We start from the raw sequence: 20,000 nt of genomic DNA, 5'->3' as shown, positions 1-20,000 counted from the left end.
AGGAAGAACAATAACACTGTAGAAACATCATCACCATCACCATCATTATCATCACCATTTTCTTTCATTATCTTCTTTTCCTTTTCTGTCTGTCTTCCCACTTTTTCGTTCCCTCCTTGCTATAATTTGCCCTAACTCCTCCAATTCTTCTTCCTCCTCCTCCTCCTCCTCCTCCTCCTCTTCCATTTCTCTCCCATCTCGTGTGCAAACCCCCTGAATAGATCTTGTCGATAATCACAGCAATTCCCCTCCGACCACCTCCCGTTTTCTTCAAGACCGGAGCGAGGAGAGACTCAAGCTGATTCAAAATTGGTTGGTAAAATATTGCAACACTCGAATCCAGGGAAAAAAAGGAGGAGGAGGAGGAGGAGGAGGAGGAAAAGGAAGAAGAAGAAGAAGAAGAAGAAGAAGAAGAAGAAGAAGAAGGAAAAAAAATATAGAAGATGATCATGATGAAGAAGGAAGAAAAGATAGAAGAAGAAGAAGAACAAGTAAAAGAAGAACAAGAAGAACAAGAAAAACAAGAACAAGAAGAACAAGAACAAGAACAAGAAGAAAAATACGAAGAAAGAATAAGAATAAGGAGAAGAAGAAAAGAAGAAGGAAAAAGAAGAAAAGAAAAGAAGAAGAAGAAGAAGAAGAAGAAGAAGAAGAAGAAGAAGAAGAAGAAGAAGAAGCAGAAGAAGAAGAAGAAGAAGAAAAAGAAGCAGAAGAAGAAGAAGAAGAAAACTAACTTTACCCTTACTAAACAGAAATCGCTGTGAAAGAAAGACAACAACAACAACAACAACAACAACAACAACAACAACAACAAAACAGCAACAAGAAAAAGACACAAAATAAATAACATCACAACAAAATAACTGATCACACGTTCTTGTCAATTAAACACCCATTTCTCTGTCTGTCTGTCTGTCTGTCTGTCTGTCTGTCCATCCGTGACCATAACAAAGCAAATCAACCTAAGAAGAACAGAGTGGAGCCCTTCTGAACCTCAAAGGCGAACTGTAGCAGCGGGATTCCTCGATCTGGCAGCGGTTCATTTCATTGCTGTCTGACACGGAGGAGGAGGAGAAGGAGGACGACGAGGAGGAGGAGGAGGAGGAGGAGGAGGAAGAGAAGGAGGAGGGATAGTTCTGGTGCCGGCTGCGTTGGGAGTTTGAGAGGAGGACAAGGAGAAAGGAGAAAGGAGGAGGAGAGAGAATGAGATTGTAGAACGAAGGAGAATGAGGAGAGAGTAAGAGAAGAGGGAGTGAATGATGAATGAGGGAGTTTTGGGAGAGAGGAAGCGAAGAGGAAGAGGAGGAATGAGAGAGTAGAGTGAGTGAGGGCTTTGGGGAGTGACGTGGAGGGAAGGGAGGGATGGTGGAGGGTCGGAGGGAGGGAGGGAGGGAGGGAGGGTGAAATTTCCGTATAATTACGCCGCGCTGTACCGCTTCAGCTAAACCATTCATGAATATGCAACGTCCCCGCAAAATCAATCAACTTGGTGATCGCGATGGTTTTCCAGTCCATCTGACGCTCGCAACGTCTTCAAGGAGATGGAACCCTGAATTAGGCCTGACTTAGAGCTGACGGAGGGCTGACGGGGGCCTGACGGAGGGCTGACGGAGGGCTGACTGGGGGCCTGAATAACGGCTGACGGGGGATGAACGAAAGCTGATGAAGGAATGACAAAGGGCTGAAGAAGAAATGACGGTGAGATGACAAAGGGGTGATGGGCTTATGAAGGTCTGACGGAGAGATGACAAAGGAGCTGATGGGTTGATGAAGGGCTAACGAAGGGCTGACGAGATGACGAAGGGATGATGGAGGTCTGACAAAGGGCTGACGGAGAGATGACAAAGGGAAGGACTGAAGGACTGAAGAAGAACTGAAGGAAAGATGAGAAAAGGCTGACGGAGAGATGACAAAGGGGCTGATGGGATAATGAAGGGCCGACAAAGGGCTGATAGACAGATGACAAAAGGGCTGAAGGGATGACAAAGGACTGATGAAGGCCTGAAAGAGGGCTAAAGAGGGGCTGGCGGAGGAATAACGAAGGGCTGATGGGCTTGTGAAGAATTGACAAGAGGCTGAAGTGATGAAGGGCTGGAGAACTGACGAAGGGATGAGAAAGAGGTAATGAAGGGCTGACAAGGGCAGAAAAAGGACTAAAATAGGGCTGACAGACTGACAAAGAGCTGGAAAGTAACAAAAAAAACATAAAAAAAAAACTGATATAAAACTGACGAAGGACCTACGAAGACAGAGAGACAGACAGACAGAAACCTGAGGAAGGGGCTGACGAGGGACTGAGAAAGGAGTGAAAGACTGACACAAGCCTGACGTTTAGCTGACGCAAAGTGAAGGACGTGAGAAATGGTGATGAGGACTTTGAAAATGGAAAAATTGAATGAAAAAACGTAAAAAAAAAATGGAAAATGAGAATGGAAAGAAATGAAGATGCTGGAAAAATGGCAGAAAAAGATTAAGTGGTGAAGATAGTGATGATAAGTGATGAAGATTCGAGAAGTAGAAATAGATGAAGAAAGGGTGAAGATAATGATGATGAAAGGGAGATGATAGATTTGAAGAGTAGATAAAGATGATGATGAAGAAGATAGTGATAATAAAAGGGTGATGAAGATTTGCAGATTAGATAAAGATGATGGTGAAGAAGATAGTGGTGATTAAAGGGTGATGAGGAATCGAGCACAGATTGGTTGGTGACATCTGGAAGAAATTTGGATACGGGACTGGAAAAGTTGGAAAAACTGGAAAAAAGTAAAGAATATGATAGATTATATTTTCATTTGTGCTGTCTCTCTCTCTCTCTCTCTCTCTCTCTCTCTCTCTCTCTCTCTCTCTCTCTCAGTTTGTCTGCCTTTCTGTCTGTCTCTTTCTGTCTTTTGTCTGTGTCTGTCTGTCTGTCTGTCTGTCTCTCTCTCTCTCTCTCTCTCACGTCACCCTTCCATCCCTCCTTACACAACCCTCCCTTCACCACACCCCTTTCTCTCCCTCCCTACTTTTCCTCCTCCTCCTCCTCCTCCTCCTCCTCCTCCTCCTCCTCCTCCTACTCATCCGCGCCCTCAAGACAGAGCCCTTCATCATTTGCTTGATTATCTTTTCCTTTCATCAATTCCTCGCTGGTTCGCTTGTTCAATTAATCCCCGTGTGTGTGTGTGTGTGTGTGTGTGTGTGTGTGTGTGTGTGTGTGTGTGTGTGCGTGTGTGTGTTTTTTCCTTCTATCATTGACGGCAAATGGAACTGCGAACCGCCGGAACACAAATCAGTAATTAAAAAGAAATATTGGTATTGGAAGGCGCATTATCCCCTCATAGAGACGATGCAGCCAGGCGAGAGAGAGAGAGAGAGAGAGAGAGAGAGAGAGAGAGAGAGAGAGAGAGAGAGAGAGAGAGAGAGAGAGAGAGAGAGAGAGAGTAGAAATGAGACAGACAAACAGATAAACAGGCAGAGTCATACAAATGGTTGAAAAAACGAAGATACCAAGAGAGAGAGAGAGAGAGAGAGAGAGAGAGAGAGAGAGAGAGAGAGAGAGAGAGAGAGATGGTGAGGCAACAGACAGACTGGCAGACAGACATACAAAGCTTCATACATACATACATATATTCATACAAACACACACACACACACACACACACACACACACTCACACACACAGACAGACAGACAGACAGAGACACAATAAACAAAATGAATACAGAAAATTAAACAGAAGAATAAATGAATAAAAAGAGGCAGACAGACAGACAGACAGACAGACAGACAGACAGACAAAGACAAAGACACAGTAAACAAAATGGATATAGAAATCTAAACAAAAGAATAAATGAATAAAAGAAACGAACAGAAAAAAATTGAGATAAGTAAAAAAAAACAGACAGACAGACAGACAGACAGACAGAAAAATATCTACTCTCTTTTCCTTTATTTGTTGATTATTGCTGTTATTCTTTTCCTTTCTCTCTCTCTTCCTTTCCAATTAATCTTTATTCCTATTATCTTTATTTCCTCTTGTTCTTTTCCTTTCTCTCTCTTCGTTTCCTTTTATTCTTGGTATTATTCTTTTTCTCTTTCTCTCTTCCTCTTTTATTAATCTTTATTCGTAATTACCTTTATTTCCTCTTATTCTCTCTCTCTCTCTCTCTCTCTCTCTCTCTCTCTCTCTCTCTCTTCCCTTTTTATTAGTGATCGAGTCTTTTGTCTCAAGTTATTAAAGAAAAGAGAGGGAAAACAATGACAGTTCCAGGAAATCACGTGAAATGAGACAAAAAAGTAGAAAAGAGGAAAAAAAAGAGGAAAAAAGGAGTTGTCTTTTATGAAGGTTGAAAAGAATATTTTTTTTTGTGTATCGATTTCTCTCTCTCTCTCTCTCTCTCTCTCTCTCTCTCTCTCTCTCTCTCTCGCTCACTGGGTCAGAGAAAATCATCGTAAATAAAAAAAAAAAGAAACAAAAAGGTAAAAAAGTGATCGTTTCTTAAATTATTCACTTTTTTCTATTTTCCTCATTTTCCTCCATCTTTTTCCTTTATTTTTTTTTTCCTCCCATTTCTTCTGTCTCCTTTTCTATTTAATTTTTCCTCCTTTTCCTTTATTTTCCTCTCTTTTCTTCATTTTCCTTCCTTTCCTCCATTTTTTCTTCTTTTCTTCATTTTCCTGCTTTTCCTTCATTTTCCTCCTTTCCTTAATTTTTCCTTCCTTTCCTTCATTTTCCTTTCTTTTCCTTAATTTTCCTCGTTTTTCTTAATTTTTCCTTCCTTTCCTTCATTTTCCCCTTTTCCTTAATTTTTCTTCGCTTTCCTCCCTTTCCTCCATTTTCCTCCCTTTCCTTCATTTCCCTCCTTTTCCTTCATTTCTTCCTCCCTTTCCTCCATCTTTTCTTCATTTTCCTCCCTTTCCTTAATTTTTCCTCATTTTCTCCTTCTTTTCCTCCATTTCTTTAATTTTCCCTCTTCTTCCACTCCTTTTCCTTCATTTTTCCTCCTTTCTTCCTTCTTCCCACCATTCCTCCATCTTTTCCTCCCGTTCCTTCATTTTTCCTCCCTTCTTTCCTTCTCTCAAACTTACACCCCTTTATTTTCCTCCCTCTTCTAATCTCTCTTCTTCTCTCCCTTTTCTTACTTTTCTTTACCTTTCCTCAAAATCTTTACCTCCCTTTCTTCCATCTTTTCCTCATTTTCCTTCATTTTTCCTCCCTTCTTTTCCCTTTCTCTAACTTTCCCTCCTCTCCTGTCCTTATATCCCTCCTTCTCTCCAATCACTCTCCCATTTCTTCTTTCTCCTTTCCTTTCCTTTTCCATATTTCTCTTCCTTTCCTCCATATCCCTTTTCTCTCCCTCCTCCTCTCCCTCTCCTCTCCTCCATTTCTTTCCTCCTTTTCTCCATATCTCAGTTATCCATCCATGCCTCTCTCTCCTCCATCTTCCCTCCCTCCTTCCCTCTTTCTCTCCCTCCTTCTCTCCGTCACTTACAGATATAGAGGCAGATGGGTTTGAAGCATAAAACAGGCAGCTGGCAGGAAAAGGAAGGAGGAAGGGAAGATAGGGAAGAGGAATCGAGGAGAAGGAGGAGGAGGAGGAGGAGGAGGAGGAGATGAAGGTCATTTCAGCCATCAGTGACAGATTTCTCTCTAATTTAATGGTTGACTATTGTCTTTGTTTATGGAGAGAGAGTAAGAGGAAGAGGGAAGAAGAGGGAAGGAAAGCGAGAGGGGAAGAGAGAGAGGGAGAAGATGGAGGGAGAGATGAGGATGGGAAGATGGAAGGATAGAGGGGAAATAGAAAGGAAGAGAGAAATAAGGAGAAAATGAGAATGAAGGAGTGAAATAGGGAATAAAAGAAGATGGAGAAGTGAGAGAGGGAGAGAAGAAGATGGATGGAGAGATGAGGATGGGTAGATGGAAAGATAGAAGGGAAAATGGGAAGGACGAGAGAAAGAAGGAGAAAATGAAAGAAAGAAATTAAACAAAAAAAGAAGAAAGGAAGAAAAGGAGAAAATATGGACGAGAAAAAAAGGGAAATTAAGATCAATAAATAATAAAAGAAAGGAAAACCATCCTACAATTTTTTTCCTCTTCATTTAAATTCGCGTCGGGGAAAATACCTTCAAATTTTCCTAAAACCAGAAGCTGCAAATTTCACAGAGAGACGAAAATCAAATGGAAAAACTGGAAAATGCGGCAGAATTTCCACCCCCTCTCTCTCTCTCTCTCTCTGGATTTAGACTCGCCCCGAACACACAAATATCAGGAATCACTTGGTCAGACGGTGCAGGAATGAAAGATTAATTTGTGAAGGAGAGACCAAACCCGCCAATGGAAAGCGATATTTGGTTTGCTTACAATGTTTTTTTTTGAATTTTTTTTGAAAGATGAAGACTCGGAAAATACTACTACTATTACTACTACTGCTGCTTCTGCTGCTGCTGGTGGTGCTACTACTAATGCTACTACTATTGCTGCTGCTACTACTACTACTACTACTACTTCTACTACTTCTGCTGCTGCTGCTGCTGTTACGACTTCTATTACTACTACTACTACTACTACTACTACTACTACTACTACTACTACAACCACCACTACTACTACTACTACTACTATTACTAACGTTGCTGCTGCTGCTGCTGCTACAGTTACTACTTCTACTACTACAACAACAACCACAACTACTACTACTACTACTACTACTACTACTAGTACTAAGAACAGCGAAAAAAAACGAAGACTCTCCTTTTCAAAAAATAGGTCGAAAATTGAATTCAATAGAGATATTTTCAATAGTTTTCGATTCCATATTCTCTCTCTCTCTCTCTCTCTCTCTCTCGCGACCTGAGGGCTCGGGTCGCTGTTCCATTAATGCCGATATGTTTTAGGAATTGAGAATTAGAGATCGGGATTGGGAATCATAACAGGAATGGCCGCGTGTCAGTACCAGGCGCGCCGAGAAACTAGGAATTAATAGGGAATGAGATTTGGAATTGGTATATCAATAGGGAGGGACAAAGGGAGGGAGCAAACGCAAGCCAAGGTTCTCAAAGGGATTCAGAACCTTATTTGGGGGATCCACTTACCTGCCCACAGTGTTGCCAGGTGAGGCCGCACACCTTGAGGACACGTGGGCAAGATATGAGCGAAGGGAGAGGAGTGTTTGTCAGTGTTACCAGATGAAAGGAGTGTGTGTTGGCAATAGTGTGAATGTAAAGGTGTTGTGTCAGTGTTACCAGACAAACACTTGAAAAAAAAGGTGTTGCCATAATTTGTTGTGTCAGTGTTACCAGATGAAAGGAGAGTGTGTTGGCAATAATGCAAAAGGTAAGTGTTTTGTCAGTGTTACCAGCTGAAAACTTGAAGAAAAGGAAGGTGTTGCCATAATTGAGAAGGTTAGGAAGGAAGTATTGTTGTGTCAGTGTTGCCAGATGAAAGGAAAGTGTGATGGTAATACTGCGACGGTAAAGATGGTGTCAGTGTTACCAGACAAAAACTCTCTCTCTCTCTCTCTCTCTCTCTCTCTCTCTCTCAAAACGCCAATGAATTAACCAGTCAATCACTCATCAATTTATTTTTATCCCTCCTAGAATAAAGAAAACGAGAGATAAATAATGCTATGAAGACTGGTGGAACTATTCTCTCTCTCTCTCTCTCTCTCTCTCACCGCTACCGATGTTTTATGCATTGTCGTCTAACTTTCAAGAGTCACATGTCATTTTGTAAAGTCCCCCCGAAAAAAAAAGAGAAGAGAAAACGGTGAATATTGCGGAGATCCCAAAAACACACCAAATATGCAGATATGTAAAAAAAGTATTGCAAAAAACACCTGATTCTTTATTGCTCGTGTACTGTTTTGTTTTATTTCGTCCCTGAAACACAAAACTCTGCCAGAAATAAACGTTATCAGTACAGAGAGAGAGAGAGAGAGAGAGAGAGAGAGAGAGAGAGAGAGAGAGAGAGAGAGAGAGAGAGAGAGATTAATAGTTTGCCAGTCTATAACATTATTTTTTTTCCTCGTTTTCTTTATTTAAGGAGGGACAAAAATAAATTGACTGATTGATTGACTTATTAATTAATTGGCGTTTTGAGAGAGAGAGAGAGAGAGAGAGAGAGAGAGAGAGAGAGAGAGAGAGAGAGAGAGCTACATATCCATTCTGACACGGAGACGCGCGAGGAAAATACGACGGTGGTGGTGGTGGTGGTGGTGGTAGCAGTGGTGATGGTGGTGGTGGTGGTGGTAAATGTTTGTCTGAATATCATATTTTCCATGAAACAAAAAGCCAAAGTAGAACAGAGTGGGTGAGCAGATTGTGACACGCACACACATCACTAAACACACACACACACACACACACACACACACACACATACGGGTAAGGGAGGGTGTACTGAACCGCGCGTCCATCTCACTTCTCTTGTTTATCCCATTTTCTTTTTGACTTCATCTGTTCCATTCGAAGCTACATTTTCTTTTTACACATTACGAAATTACTGACTTGTCTTACGAATACAAATAAAAAAACGACCATTTCTTTAGTCATACCGTTAAATACCACGACAGAGAGAGAGAGAGAGAGAGAGAGAGAGAGAGAGAGAGAGAGCACACACACATACACGCACGTACTCACTCACCTTCACCACCCACATGTAGCCGCTGCCCACGCCACACCCACGCCCCTCCAGGCACGTGAAGGCGCCCGCGGATGCCCACACCCTTCAGGAGGCACCCCCAGCAGGCACTCGACGCGGGGTGACGGAGTGCCTTGTTCTGATTGGTTGATTGGCTTGTGTATCACTTGCGCCACGTTGCTGCCTCGGCGCGGGCTGACTGACTGGCTGGTCACTGGTGGTGGTGGTGGTCCTCCCTGCCTCCTCTCCCCGCCTGTCCCTCCATCCCTCTGCTTCCCTCATCCCAGTCTGCAGATTCTCTATTTCTTTATATTTGTTGTTGTTGTTGTTGTTGTTGTTGTTGTTGTTGTTGTTTTCTTTTATTTTATCATGTTTTGCAGTGTACTCTCCTTCTCTCTCCTTTTCTTCTCCCTGTCTCTCTTTCCTTGTTCTTCCATACCTCCAATTTCTATTCTCTATTTCCTTTCCCAGTTACTACTAGTGTGTTTTGTTAATCTTTTACCAGTTCTGCAGTGTGATCTCCTTTCTCTCCGACTGTGTGTTGGCAGGAAGAAATAAAACATCATGTACGCTGTATAAATACAGACAAATAGTTTTAATTTAGAAATCTCAAAAGACATACAGACTGATATGAATATCTTATGTACAATAATATTAAACTTAATTTAAAATCTTACAATGCAAAATGTTGTTGCAGGATGGGATGTATACTAGCGATGTATGCAGGGGTCTGGGGCCTCCCCGGGGTGGGGGCAGCCCCAGGCCCCGGGGGGGTGGTGGGGTCTACCTATCTTGTGACTGTAAGTATAAGTAGATAAGTAGATAAGGGCGTAAAATGCTCAATAGATAAATGCCATACTGACCCTTACTGATCAACGCAGAAGAGGAAACTTGGCAATTGGCACAACGATCTTGGGCAGACCAGAGCGGGAGACACGCGTCCCTGGCGCCTCACCAGGCCTCCTCCTCCTCCTCCTCCTCCTCCTACTCCTGCTCCTGCTCCTGCTCCTCCTCCTCCTCGCGACACTATATGGCTTCGTCCCGTACTCGAGGGAAAAAAGGAAGAAGGAAATGAATGGTGTCACTAGTACGCAAGCAGGAGTAAATGTTAACTCGAGGGTTGGTTCCTATCTAGAATACAGATTTACATCACGTGAGGAGACTTCGATCCTCCGGGCCACTCTCCTCCTCCTCCTCCTCCTGCCGGGTTGTCTCCTCCTCCTCCTCCTTCGTCGCCGCCTCCATCAAGCTCTGTACAATATTAACTCGCTTCGCTCTCCCGCCACCGTCTCTAAAGGGGCGGGGCAAGAACGTGTTTATCCACTATTTTGTTCTCCACAAGATGGCGTCTCGCTGGTCGCCCTTACACACTTCAGTAACACGAGTTTATCCTTTTTTTTTTTGCTTTTTTTTTGGAATATCAATATGGAATGAAATAGTCTCTAGGAGGACTCTACTCAGGTTAAAAAAAGAGTAAAATTATAATTAACACTTTAAAAAGCTTATACCGTGAATAATTGAAGACTCGTTTTGGTTTGACAGAAGAGACACACGAGGAGTGAATCACGCTCACCTTCCTTTGTTCACTGTCGGGAAAGGAACAAACAATGCGTGGCTGTATGGAGAACTAACAAACAGATTAACGAACAAAGAAACAAGGAAGGCACAAAAAGCCACACAATTACAAACAATAAACTAGTAATTATCATGTCGGCAAAGTGTTCCTTACATACAAACAACAGTACAGTACCGCCGCGGCCTGGCCAGCTCCCGTCGTCACCACCATCTCTTACCGCTTACACAGGATAAAAAAAAAAAAAAAAAAAAAAAAAAAAAAAAAAGGACACTGGAATCTTAATTCATATGCATATAATGTATGTATATATATATATATATATGTATATATTTCCTACCCACCACTGTCACCTACAATGGGAGATCCGGGAAAGTTGACGTGAGGAGGAAGTGATTGAGGCGCTGAGGCGTGCGAGGCGCTTCACCCCAGCTCGAGTAGGGGTTCGGAAGGCGCTCGAGGCTCCGCGCTCACTAGGGACACAGACTCCCGGCTACCCTCTAGTTCACACACAATATTACCACGATGACAGGTTTTCGCAGGCTGGGGGACTCGGGGACTGGGGGACTGGGGGACTGGGGGCTTAGGGACTTGGGGGGAGTTGATTGTCCTTGTGGGAGGAAATATTGGGGCGGGGACATTGTTGCGCCACGTGACAGTCTTTTGTTGCTCGTGGCTCACTGTTCACTTGTCACAGGTCACAGGTCACCGCTGGCGTTACATTGCCCTGCGGTGACCTGGCGGGACCCTCACCTCGAGTACCGGTGCCCCGCGTGACCACCGGAGAAGAATGAAGCTTCGAACGGCGGGGGTTGGTCTCTTGTGCGTGTTCCGAAGCTGGTTGTCAATGGCTATCCACAGCAGCGGCGGCGGCGGCAGCGGTGGCGTCATCTAGGTTTTAAATATTAACTGTGACGACGCGCCGCCTCTCCCCCTCCTCCGACACGGCCCGCGAGAACACTTGATGAATAAATATGAGGCGGGAATACGTTCTCTTAGCGGAGCGAGCCTGGGCGCGTCCACTCTGCCCGGGCGGGGGAGTCTGGGCTGGCTGCGTGCGTGAGTGCGTGAGTGCGTTAGGTCCACCAGCTCGTAGGGGCGAAATTCTCACTATGTCTCACTATCACTACAACTTTCGGGATTACTTTGTGTGTTGGGGAGGCATAGCACTGCCTCCCCTGCCGGTGTAGTGTTAAAGAGTTACAACCTTTAGTCTGTCTTCCAGTTGTGAAGAAGATGACATTAGTAATACACATGCTCTCTCTCTCTCTCTCTCTCTCTCTCTCTCTCTGCTAATCCATCAAGTGGGAGCTAATCATCAAGGACACCTAATGAGGTTTTTGATAAGTTCCCACACGCATTTAATCCACTTCATAATAATTGGCAGGTGAAATAATGAGCTTCTCTATTTAATCAAACAAATCTGAGTGTCACTCGTCTCTCACTAAACACATTCCGAAAGTTGATCAAGTAAGAGGCTAACAGAGAGGGGAAAGGGGAGGGGAGAGGGAGTGGGGAGACGAGAGAGGGGAGACGAGAGAGGGGAGAGACATATCTGGATGTTCGTAATCTAAATTGTGTAGTGTCCTCTGTCCTCTTTCCTCCTCTTTTTGCGGTGAGGGGAGAGAGGGTAGAGGGAGGGGAGAATGTGGAGGAGTAATGAGGGGAAGAGAAGAACTGTGAGAGGTAATGAGGGTATCAAGAATGAGGAACAGGAAGAGTGAGGGGAAATGATTGTGTCAGGTAGTGTGGGGAAGTGAGGGGAGAGGTAGGTCATGTGTGAGGTGAGGGGAGAAAGGGAAAGGGGGGAGGTAGTTAGTAAGGTATTGAGTTGTTACCATCGTTAACATCGCCAACAACAATAAATAACAACAACAGGAACAGTGACATGCATACAAAGAAAGAAAATAAACAGATAAACCACAATAACAATAATAATAATAATAATAATAATAATAATAATAATAATAATAATAATAATGGCGATCGGTGGAGATAATTTTTCCATATTACTCCTGGCATTTTCACCTGACGGAACCCAGTACAGGTGAGAAGTAATTAACACCACACCTGTTGGTCTTAACGAGGTGTACCTGTAGTGGGCCGTACCTGTATTGTGGCGGAGAATGACATTACTTAAAGCTTCACCAGATGACCACAATGTATCGCTCACCTCCCTTGTGTCATAATTCTTAATGCATATTTTTCCTCTTTATTTCGTTCAACAATACCCAAAAAGGCTCAACAGCTTAACTGCATAACGCATTACTTAATATTAACTTTCTAATGACAAATACACTACATACTCGTAAATCACCAACGTGGACTGAACAACTGACTGACAAAATAATAATAATAATAATAATAATAATAATAATAATAATAATAATAATAATATCCTCGGTGAATGAACAGTTAACAAGAACAAGACATGTTATTTTTACCTTTCTTTTTTTCTAACATTGTCACGTCACCGGGGGAGATATAACGTCACAAGAAAAGGAATCATTTGTTAACATTAGCACACGAATCACCGGTTTGGGTTTTCCTTATATAAAGCGTCGAAAAGAACAATGGACTGCTTAAAGAACGCATCATCTTTTCTCTCTCCAGCGGGACCTTTTGACAGACACACTTCTGCCATTCACGCTAATTCTGCTTCTCCACTCTGAAAAGTTTTAACCCCTTCAGTACCAGGACGCGTTTCTATATTCATTCTTTTACACAGGTTCAAAAACTCACGGGGGGCGATTAAGATAGTGAAGACTGTGGCCATTAATCTTTCTAATCTCCATAGACTCTTCCTAATGTCAATAAAATGGTCTAATACAAAAAACTCGCATTTTCATATTCATTCTGCTTACTATTTGGTAATTTTATGTCGGAGATCAAGATAGTGACGACTGTGGCCTCCTTCTGACCTTTATAGACCTTTCCTAATGTCAATAAAATGGTCTAATAGTACACAAATCTCAAGGTAGATATGTGGCCCGGTACTGAACGGGTTAAGAGTGAAGGTTGGCGGGAATTTCATGCAACTTCTTCATTATTCACTCGTGGAAATGTATGAATTGGTGTTTTGATTGAGTGAAAACCAACCAACGCAGACACACGCACAAATACGAGTGACTTGACAATTTTGTGCATTTCAGTTCAAAGAAAGCAAGTTAAAAAATATGTATATCTTTTTCTTACACGTTGATATGAAAAAAAAAAAAAAACTGATGGAACAGAACAGAAAAAAAACTCGACAGAATAAAAAAAAAAAAAAAACAGACCAAAGAACACGAAAACACACAAACCAATCAAACCTAACCAGAAACTCACCCCAAAAAACAAAAAAACCGAACGAAAAAAAAAAAAAAAATCCTTAGCGAGAAAAAAATAAAATTGAAAATCATATGCAAAATGAAACAAATTGGTGAATCAAGATCTTAACGAACTTATTATCTTGGTGTGAAAGTTGTCAGCATTCTCTTCATTTCAACAGGTAATAGGAAACCCAGGTGCTATCTCCGGCTTGTTGTCACATCCACAAATAAAGACTGGATCTGACACAGCGAGGTAGGAGGGAGGGAAGGGAGGGAGGGAGAGAGGGAGGGAGGTAGGAAGGGCAGTGACCGACGCTGGAAGAGGAGGAAGAGGGAATAAGGGACGAAGGGAAGGGAGAGGAAAGAATGAACTAACCTCCGTTGTACTACATATCTCGTCTCACTCTCTCTCTCTCTCTCTCTCTTATGTACAACAAATCGTTACATGAAAAAAGAATGACTAACATCTTTTTCTCTTTTCCCTTTTTTTCGCTTCATTCCTTTCTTTATCTTTCCTTCCCTTTATTAGCCTCCTCCTCCTCCTCCTCCTCTTCCTCCTCCACGTATAATTATGTCATCACTTCCTTCAATATAGTAAAATCTTTTCCTGATGACCATTCCATTGAAATCGTGGGGTAATTTCCCTTTTCCTGAGAGAGAAAGAGAAGGGAAGGAAAGAGGGAGGGGCTGGGAAGGGTGGAGGAGGAAGAGGAAAGAGGAGGAGGAGGAGGAGGAGGAGGAGGAGGAGGAGGAGGAGGAGGAGGAGGAGGAGGAGGAGGAGGAGGAGAGGTTGTGAGGAAGAAGCTTTGATTGTTACAGATAAATGTCAAATCTATACAAGAGGATGGAAATAATTGCAGTTTCCCTTTCATTTTTCCCTCCATTTGTGTGTCGTTTTTCCTCTCGATGCCTTCCTGCCACCCGACACACACACACACACACACACACACACAGGAAGTACAAAGTAGTCAGGAATCACAATCATCATCATCAGTCAGGCAGAAAAAAAGCAAAAAAAGAAGAGAAGAAACAAATCGTTTGACGACACAGAACATTCAAAATATCGCTCCAAGGCTCACAATAGCCCCTCCCCCCCTCTTGTTCCTCCACCTGTCCATAGGGGAGGGTCCTGAAGGGAGGGAGGGAGGGAGGAGAGGAGGGGTCATAGAAGGAGAGAACGCGCTACATTACACCAAATCGATCCTTGAGTGTTTAGTTTCCATGATTTATAGTCTTTTTTAGAAGGTCTGTGTTCTCTTCAGTGATTATTACACGTTTCTCTCAAAATTACCGTACTTTTTTGTGTACGTTCGTTTGTTTAATGTTTTTATGTAACTGAATACTTTTTTTTTGGTTATTGAGAATTGTACTTTTCTGCGGGGTTGTCTGTTTTTTTTTTTTTTAACTTGCTACTTTATTTTTGTTGGTGCGGTTGGTTGCTTTTGTGTTGCATTGAGTTTGGAGAAGACAGAACCGAGTGAGTGATTGGCTCGAAGCTTCATCCGTCGCTCAGGCTTTCTGAAACTCTGAGTCTCTCCCTAAAATCTCCTTATTACAATTACCATGTTCTCTCCCTGATCTCACCACGTTACTTGTTACTTTTCTCGTACCTTCTTAAATCTACTCACATTTCCTTTGCGTCCAGTTACCAGTCAGCCTTGCACTTCATCCCGGAGCTCCGCCAATCACGTGGGAGCTCCTCATTTACACGCAGCCAGTCATGTAGCGAATCACGTATCACCAGCAGTCCCTTTGTGGCTCATTTGTGTCAGTGGCCCCTCGGGGTTGTAAAGTGTACATAATTTCTCTTCGTGGAGCCTCAGGTCACCGGCTGTACAGCTGGCGCAGCGACACCAGGTCAGTGTGGAAGGTCTGACAGCGTGGCCAAAGTGTCGCGGCTCGTCAGGCGAGAGTTTGTTCAGTCCATCAGTCCATCGTTCACCGAGCGATGGCAGTGGGCGGTCGTGTCTTGAGATGAAGACTAGAACGAGTCTGTCTGTCGCTCCACGCCCACGCCCTCAGGCACACGCGGCACCAACTCCCACAGCCGCCCGCGGGACCACCCGGCTGAAAGCGTCACAGTACCGGGGGTCCGGCGGGGGCTGGTGGAGGTGCCGCGTGTACTGCCTTTGTGACATGAGGCAGTGGCTGCTGCCGGGCCCACCGCCGCGCCGGCTTTCTTGGGGGTGGCGACTCGTCTCTTGTATACTCGAATGTGAAGTTGTGTGTTGGTGTTGGTGGTGTTGATGGTGGTGGTGCTGGCGGGCCTGGTGTCTGGTGTGGGCGGCCGCACCGGCGACAAGCTCAGGGTTATGGCATTCTAAATACCTGAAGTCACCTACCCTAAGGGGAGCTCCGTGAAAAAAAAGTTTGGGTAAGGAAAAATGTATGTACAAACCTTTCGACAAGTTAACAAGTAAAACACACGAACATTTCATAATAAAATAACAGAGGTTGACCTTTTGTAGGACTTATGACTTGAGAGTCTAAATTGTGATTTTATAGGCCCACAACGTGCCTACGAGATTCCAGAAAGGTGTCCGCCGCCGCCGCCGCCGCCGCCGCCGCCGCCTGGGCCCACCTTTGGTACGCTGCACGAACAACAACACTCTAAGAACAACGGGATAAACTCTGGAATCCAAAAGCGTCTTCCTTAGACCGACACTAACATCACGCCTCTTCCTCCTCCTCCACCTCGCCCTCCTCGGCGGGGGGAGCGTCAGGACCCGGCGCGGGGCCCTCCTGGGGGCCGGCGGCCTCCTCCTCCTGCAGGGGGCCAGACTCACCCTCGGAGGGGTCAGGGCGGGGGGGCGGGGTGGGCATGGAGGAGGCGGGCTGCTGCAGGTCCTCCTCGTGCTCCTCCTCCTGCTCCTCCTTGAGGGAGCGTGCGCGCGCCTCTTCCACGGGCGTGGGTTCAATGCGCACCGTCTCCTGCTGGTCCCGCGGGCGGTAGTCGTCCGTCTGCATGACACACACGCCGTTAATGATCACCTCCCTCTCCTTGGGGCCATCACCCGACGCCCACGACGGGTTCACCCACTGTGGGGCGGCGGGTTTGCGGCGAGAGGAGCGCGCCACGGGCGAGGGAGCGCCGCGCCCATCGCGGTCCTCGCCCTCCCCCTCGGAGCGGCCGCCGCCGGGACTCATGGCGCCCGACATGTTGGAGTCTTCGTCGAGAGAGTTGTCGTCGAAGTCGTTCTCGGACTTCATAGAGAGGTCGAGGCCGCTGCCCAGGTCACGGTCCAGGCTGTGGCCAGCCAGGGGGTGTGGCCCCAGGTGCGGCAGGTGCGGGAACAGGCCGGGTGGCAGGCCAGGGCCCAGGCCGGGCAGGGTGGGGGGCAGGCCTTTCTCCTTCCGTACCTCCAGTATCCGCTGTGACAGCAAGATGCGGAAGTTAAGCGGGTCAAAGGTCTGTCCCTGTGCCTGGCCGGGGGGCGGCTGCGGCGGCTCGCGCGAGGGTGAGCTGCTGCCGCCTGGGCTGCCCGGATACTGCTTGAGCCGCATGCGGTGGTTGTGGAACCAGTTGGTGATGGTGCGGGTGGACAGCTGGAGCTCCTGGGCCAGGAACTCAATATTGGCCAGATTGGGGTAGGGGTCGAGGGCGAAGGCCAGCTTGAGGGCCTCCTTCTGTTCCTCGGAGAACAGCACGCGCTGCTTCTTGGAGGTGCCGCCCGGGGAGGGTGCCTGGAACACATCCTGCGAGTCTTGCGACACCTCGGCGCTTGGGGTCCAGGGCGCGCCGCCGCTTGCTGGCCTCTCGCCGCTCGTTCTTCATGTGCTGCAGCTTTTCCAGGTTGCGCGGGTCGTTGAGCCACAGCTGCATGCGGATGAACGGCTCGCGGCCCTTGATGCTCAGCATGTGCCACGGCTTGGGTTTGCTCAGCAGCTCAGACACAGAGCCCTGGGACAGACCCAGCACAGCTTCGCCGAACAGCTGCAGGAGACGCAAGGGGAACACGTGTTACAAACAAACAAAACAGACTAACAGACAGACACTCACACACAGGGCTACACCCCCCACACCCCCCCTACCACACACACACATATACACACTCACCTTCTGTCCAATGTTGTTGGCCAGCAGGACTTCCTTGATCTTGGTGGTGATGACCTGAGTGTCCAGGTCCTGGGTGAGGGCCGCCATCTCGTACACGGAGGGCGCCACGGGGCCGGGGTGGCGAGGGTTGCTCAGCGGACCCTGGAGGGAAACACCGACGGAAATCACTCAATGACCTGTCGCTGCTGAAGACCCGACACAACACCGACACCAAAGATCCCAGTGAATCACAAAGACCTCTTATGGACAGCCTTTAGATAACTCAGTCACAGGAAGGAGGAGACACAGAGACAGACAGGGAGTTCAAGAGTTCAGGACAAGTGATAGAAAACTGGTAAGTGTTGCAGGAGCTTACCTTCCGGAGGGGGTCGAGTGGGGGCATTCTGGTGTCGAAGGGCATCGGGTGGGAGGACAGAGGGAGGCCGCCCAGGGAGGGGGGAATGCCCACGGGAGGGAGGGGGGACTCGATGCTCTTCGGGAGGTCAGCGGCAAGCTTGAGAGGGTGTGGCTTCCCGCTACCTGTTGGGGGAACAGTGAGGTCATGTTAGATCAAGGTCAGTTAGGTTAGGTTAGGTTAGGTTAGGTTAACATTATTCAGCTTTTTATTTATTTCACTGCTGATTTTAATGTGTGTGTGTGTGTGTGTGTGTGTGTGTCTAATTCACCTCCTCGGTCGTCTGCTGGTCACCCAGCCAGTCTTTCCCATTACGGAGCGAGCTCAGAGCTCATAGACCGATTTTCGGGTAGGACTGAGACCAGAACACACTCCACACACCGGGAAAGCGAGGCCACAACCCCTCGAGTTACATCCCGTACCTATTTACTGCTAGGTGAACAGGGGCCACACATTAAGAGGCTTGCCCATTTGCCTCGCCGCTCCGGGACTCGAACCCGGCCCTCTCGATTGTGAGTCGAGCGTGCTAACCACTACACTACGCGGTGTGTGTGTGTGTGTGTAATTCTCATCATTCTTCCTGCTGTTGACTGGAAATGGTTTGTTCTCGGTTCATATAGCTGTTAACTACTCTCTCTCTCTCTCTCTCTCTCTCTCTCTCTCTCTCTCTCTCTCTCTCTCTCTCTACCCTCCTTCCCCCCGTCACACAGACTCTCCATTCGTACAAATCATTCCAATTTCACAACTCATTCCTCTCCACCAGAATCCTTCCCTTCGCATCCACACCACATCCATCACTCTATCACCACCACCACCACCACCACCACCACCACCACCACCACCAGCACCACCACCACCACCACCACCACTACTACTACCAGCACTACACATAACTTTCAGGAGTACAATGTTTTTCTTCTTTTTTTCCCTTTTTTTTTTTTTTTTACGAAGGAATATAAATCTCAACTATATTCTCCATCTGCTATTACTTCCACCACCACCTCCTTCTCTTCCTCCTCCTCCTCCTATTCCTCCTCCTCTTCAGTGAATCGACAAAACCAACAGTCATCTTGAAAATATTATAAAACTGACACTCATCTCTCACTCACTCACTCACTCAGTCAGGCAAGCAATCCTATTCATCTCTGTGTGTGTTCATGTACAGCCACAGTCAATACTCGAGTAACTTCCCGTCCCCTTTACAAGTATACTTTCTGTTTTCCCTCGAATCTGAAGTACTCTGACGCTGTGAGCTAAGAATCTATCCGGTTGTGTGGAGAAACTGAGAAACTGTTATTCTAGTGGTTTTAAAATTAAGAGTAACTAAAAAAAACAACTAAAAATAAGAACAGTCTCGGTCAGAAGTCTTTACGATTCTAGCATCTAAGACAGAATATATACATGAGAGCCCTAAATACTGCTATAGACACACGAGCAGACCGAGAGCTTAGAGAATACATGAATTAATAGCATTCAACACTAACACAAAGCCCAGAGGAGGATTTAACACCACAAAGTACATATAGGAATGGGCTTCTCGTCGCTGCCTGGAGCCCAATGGAATGCAGACACCAACATGACAAATGAGTCACTGCGAGGCGAACAGAGGGAGAGAGGGAGGCGAGCTAGGGAGAGGAGGAAGAAGGGGGGGATGGAGGAGGAGCGGGAAGCAGAAGGTAGGAAAAGGGCTTACTTGTGTATGGCGGAAGGGTGGGTGAACCAGAAGTGGACAACATGCCGGGGAGCCGCGCCCCTGGCCCCCCCAAACCCCCGGGCAGTGGACAACCACCGACTAAATACACTAAAAAATGAGAAGCACAGGGAATTTGGTTAACATCATGGCGGTGAGAATGTGTGTAATGTTAGCAATAATGACACATAAACATCTTTCTTTATTGGTTGAAAGGAAACATTTAGGGATCACTCGGTTAGTATGACAGTGTTACGTTAAGGTGATCCGTGAGGCAGAGGTTCTTTTTCTCTCAGTTAAAGGGCCCAAGGTTAAAGGTGCGTTGAGGTCACCTGTACTGAGTCATAGCAGGTCA

General features: G+C 45.8%; 1 protein-coding gene across 1 annotated transcript in view; it reads right to left on the bottom strand.

The window, feature by feature from the left end:
- Positions 1–13,996: 13,996 nt before the first annotated feature.
- LOC123512746 (homeobox protein cut-like) overlaps positions 13,997–20,000 on the bottom strand; it is a 414,328-nt gene continuing 408,324 nt past the window's right edge. Inside the window, 5 exon segments of the mRNA XM_045269319.1 lie at positions 13,997–17,228; positions 17,230–17,438; positions 17,562–17,702; positions 17,917–18,080; positions 19,649–19,756. Of these exon segments, the coding sequence (XP_045125254.1) occupies positions 16,175–17,228; positions 17,230–17,438; positions 17,562–17,702; positions 17,917–18,080; positions 19,649–19,756 (1,676 nt within the window). The 3' untranslated portion in view covers positions 13,997–16,174.

The sequence above is a fragment of the Portunus trituberculatus genome, chromosome 4 (assembly GCF_017591435.1).
Source record: "Portunus trituberculatus isolate SZX2019 chromosome 4, ASM1759143v1, whole genome shotgun sequence".
NCBI lineage: Eukaryota > Metazoa > Arthropoda > Malacostraca > Decapoda > Portunidae > Portunus > Portunus trituberculatus.
The sequence above is the reverse complement of the archived record's forward strand: the minus strand, read 5'-3'. Positions and strand labels throughout refer to the sequence as shown.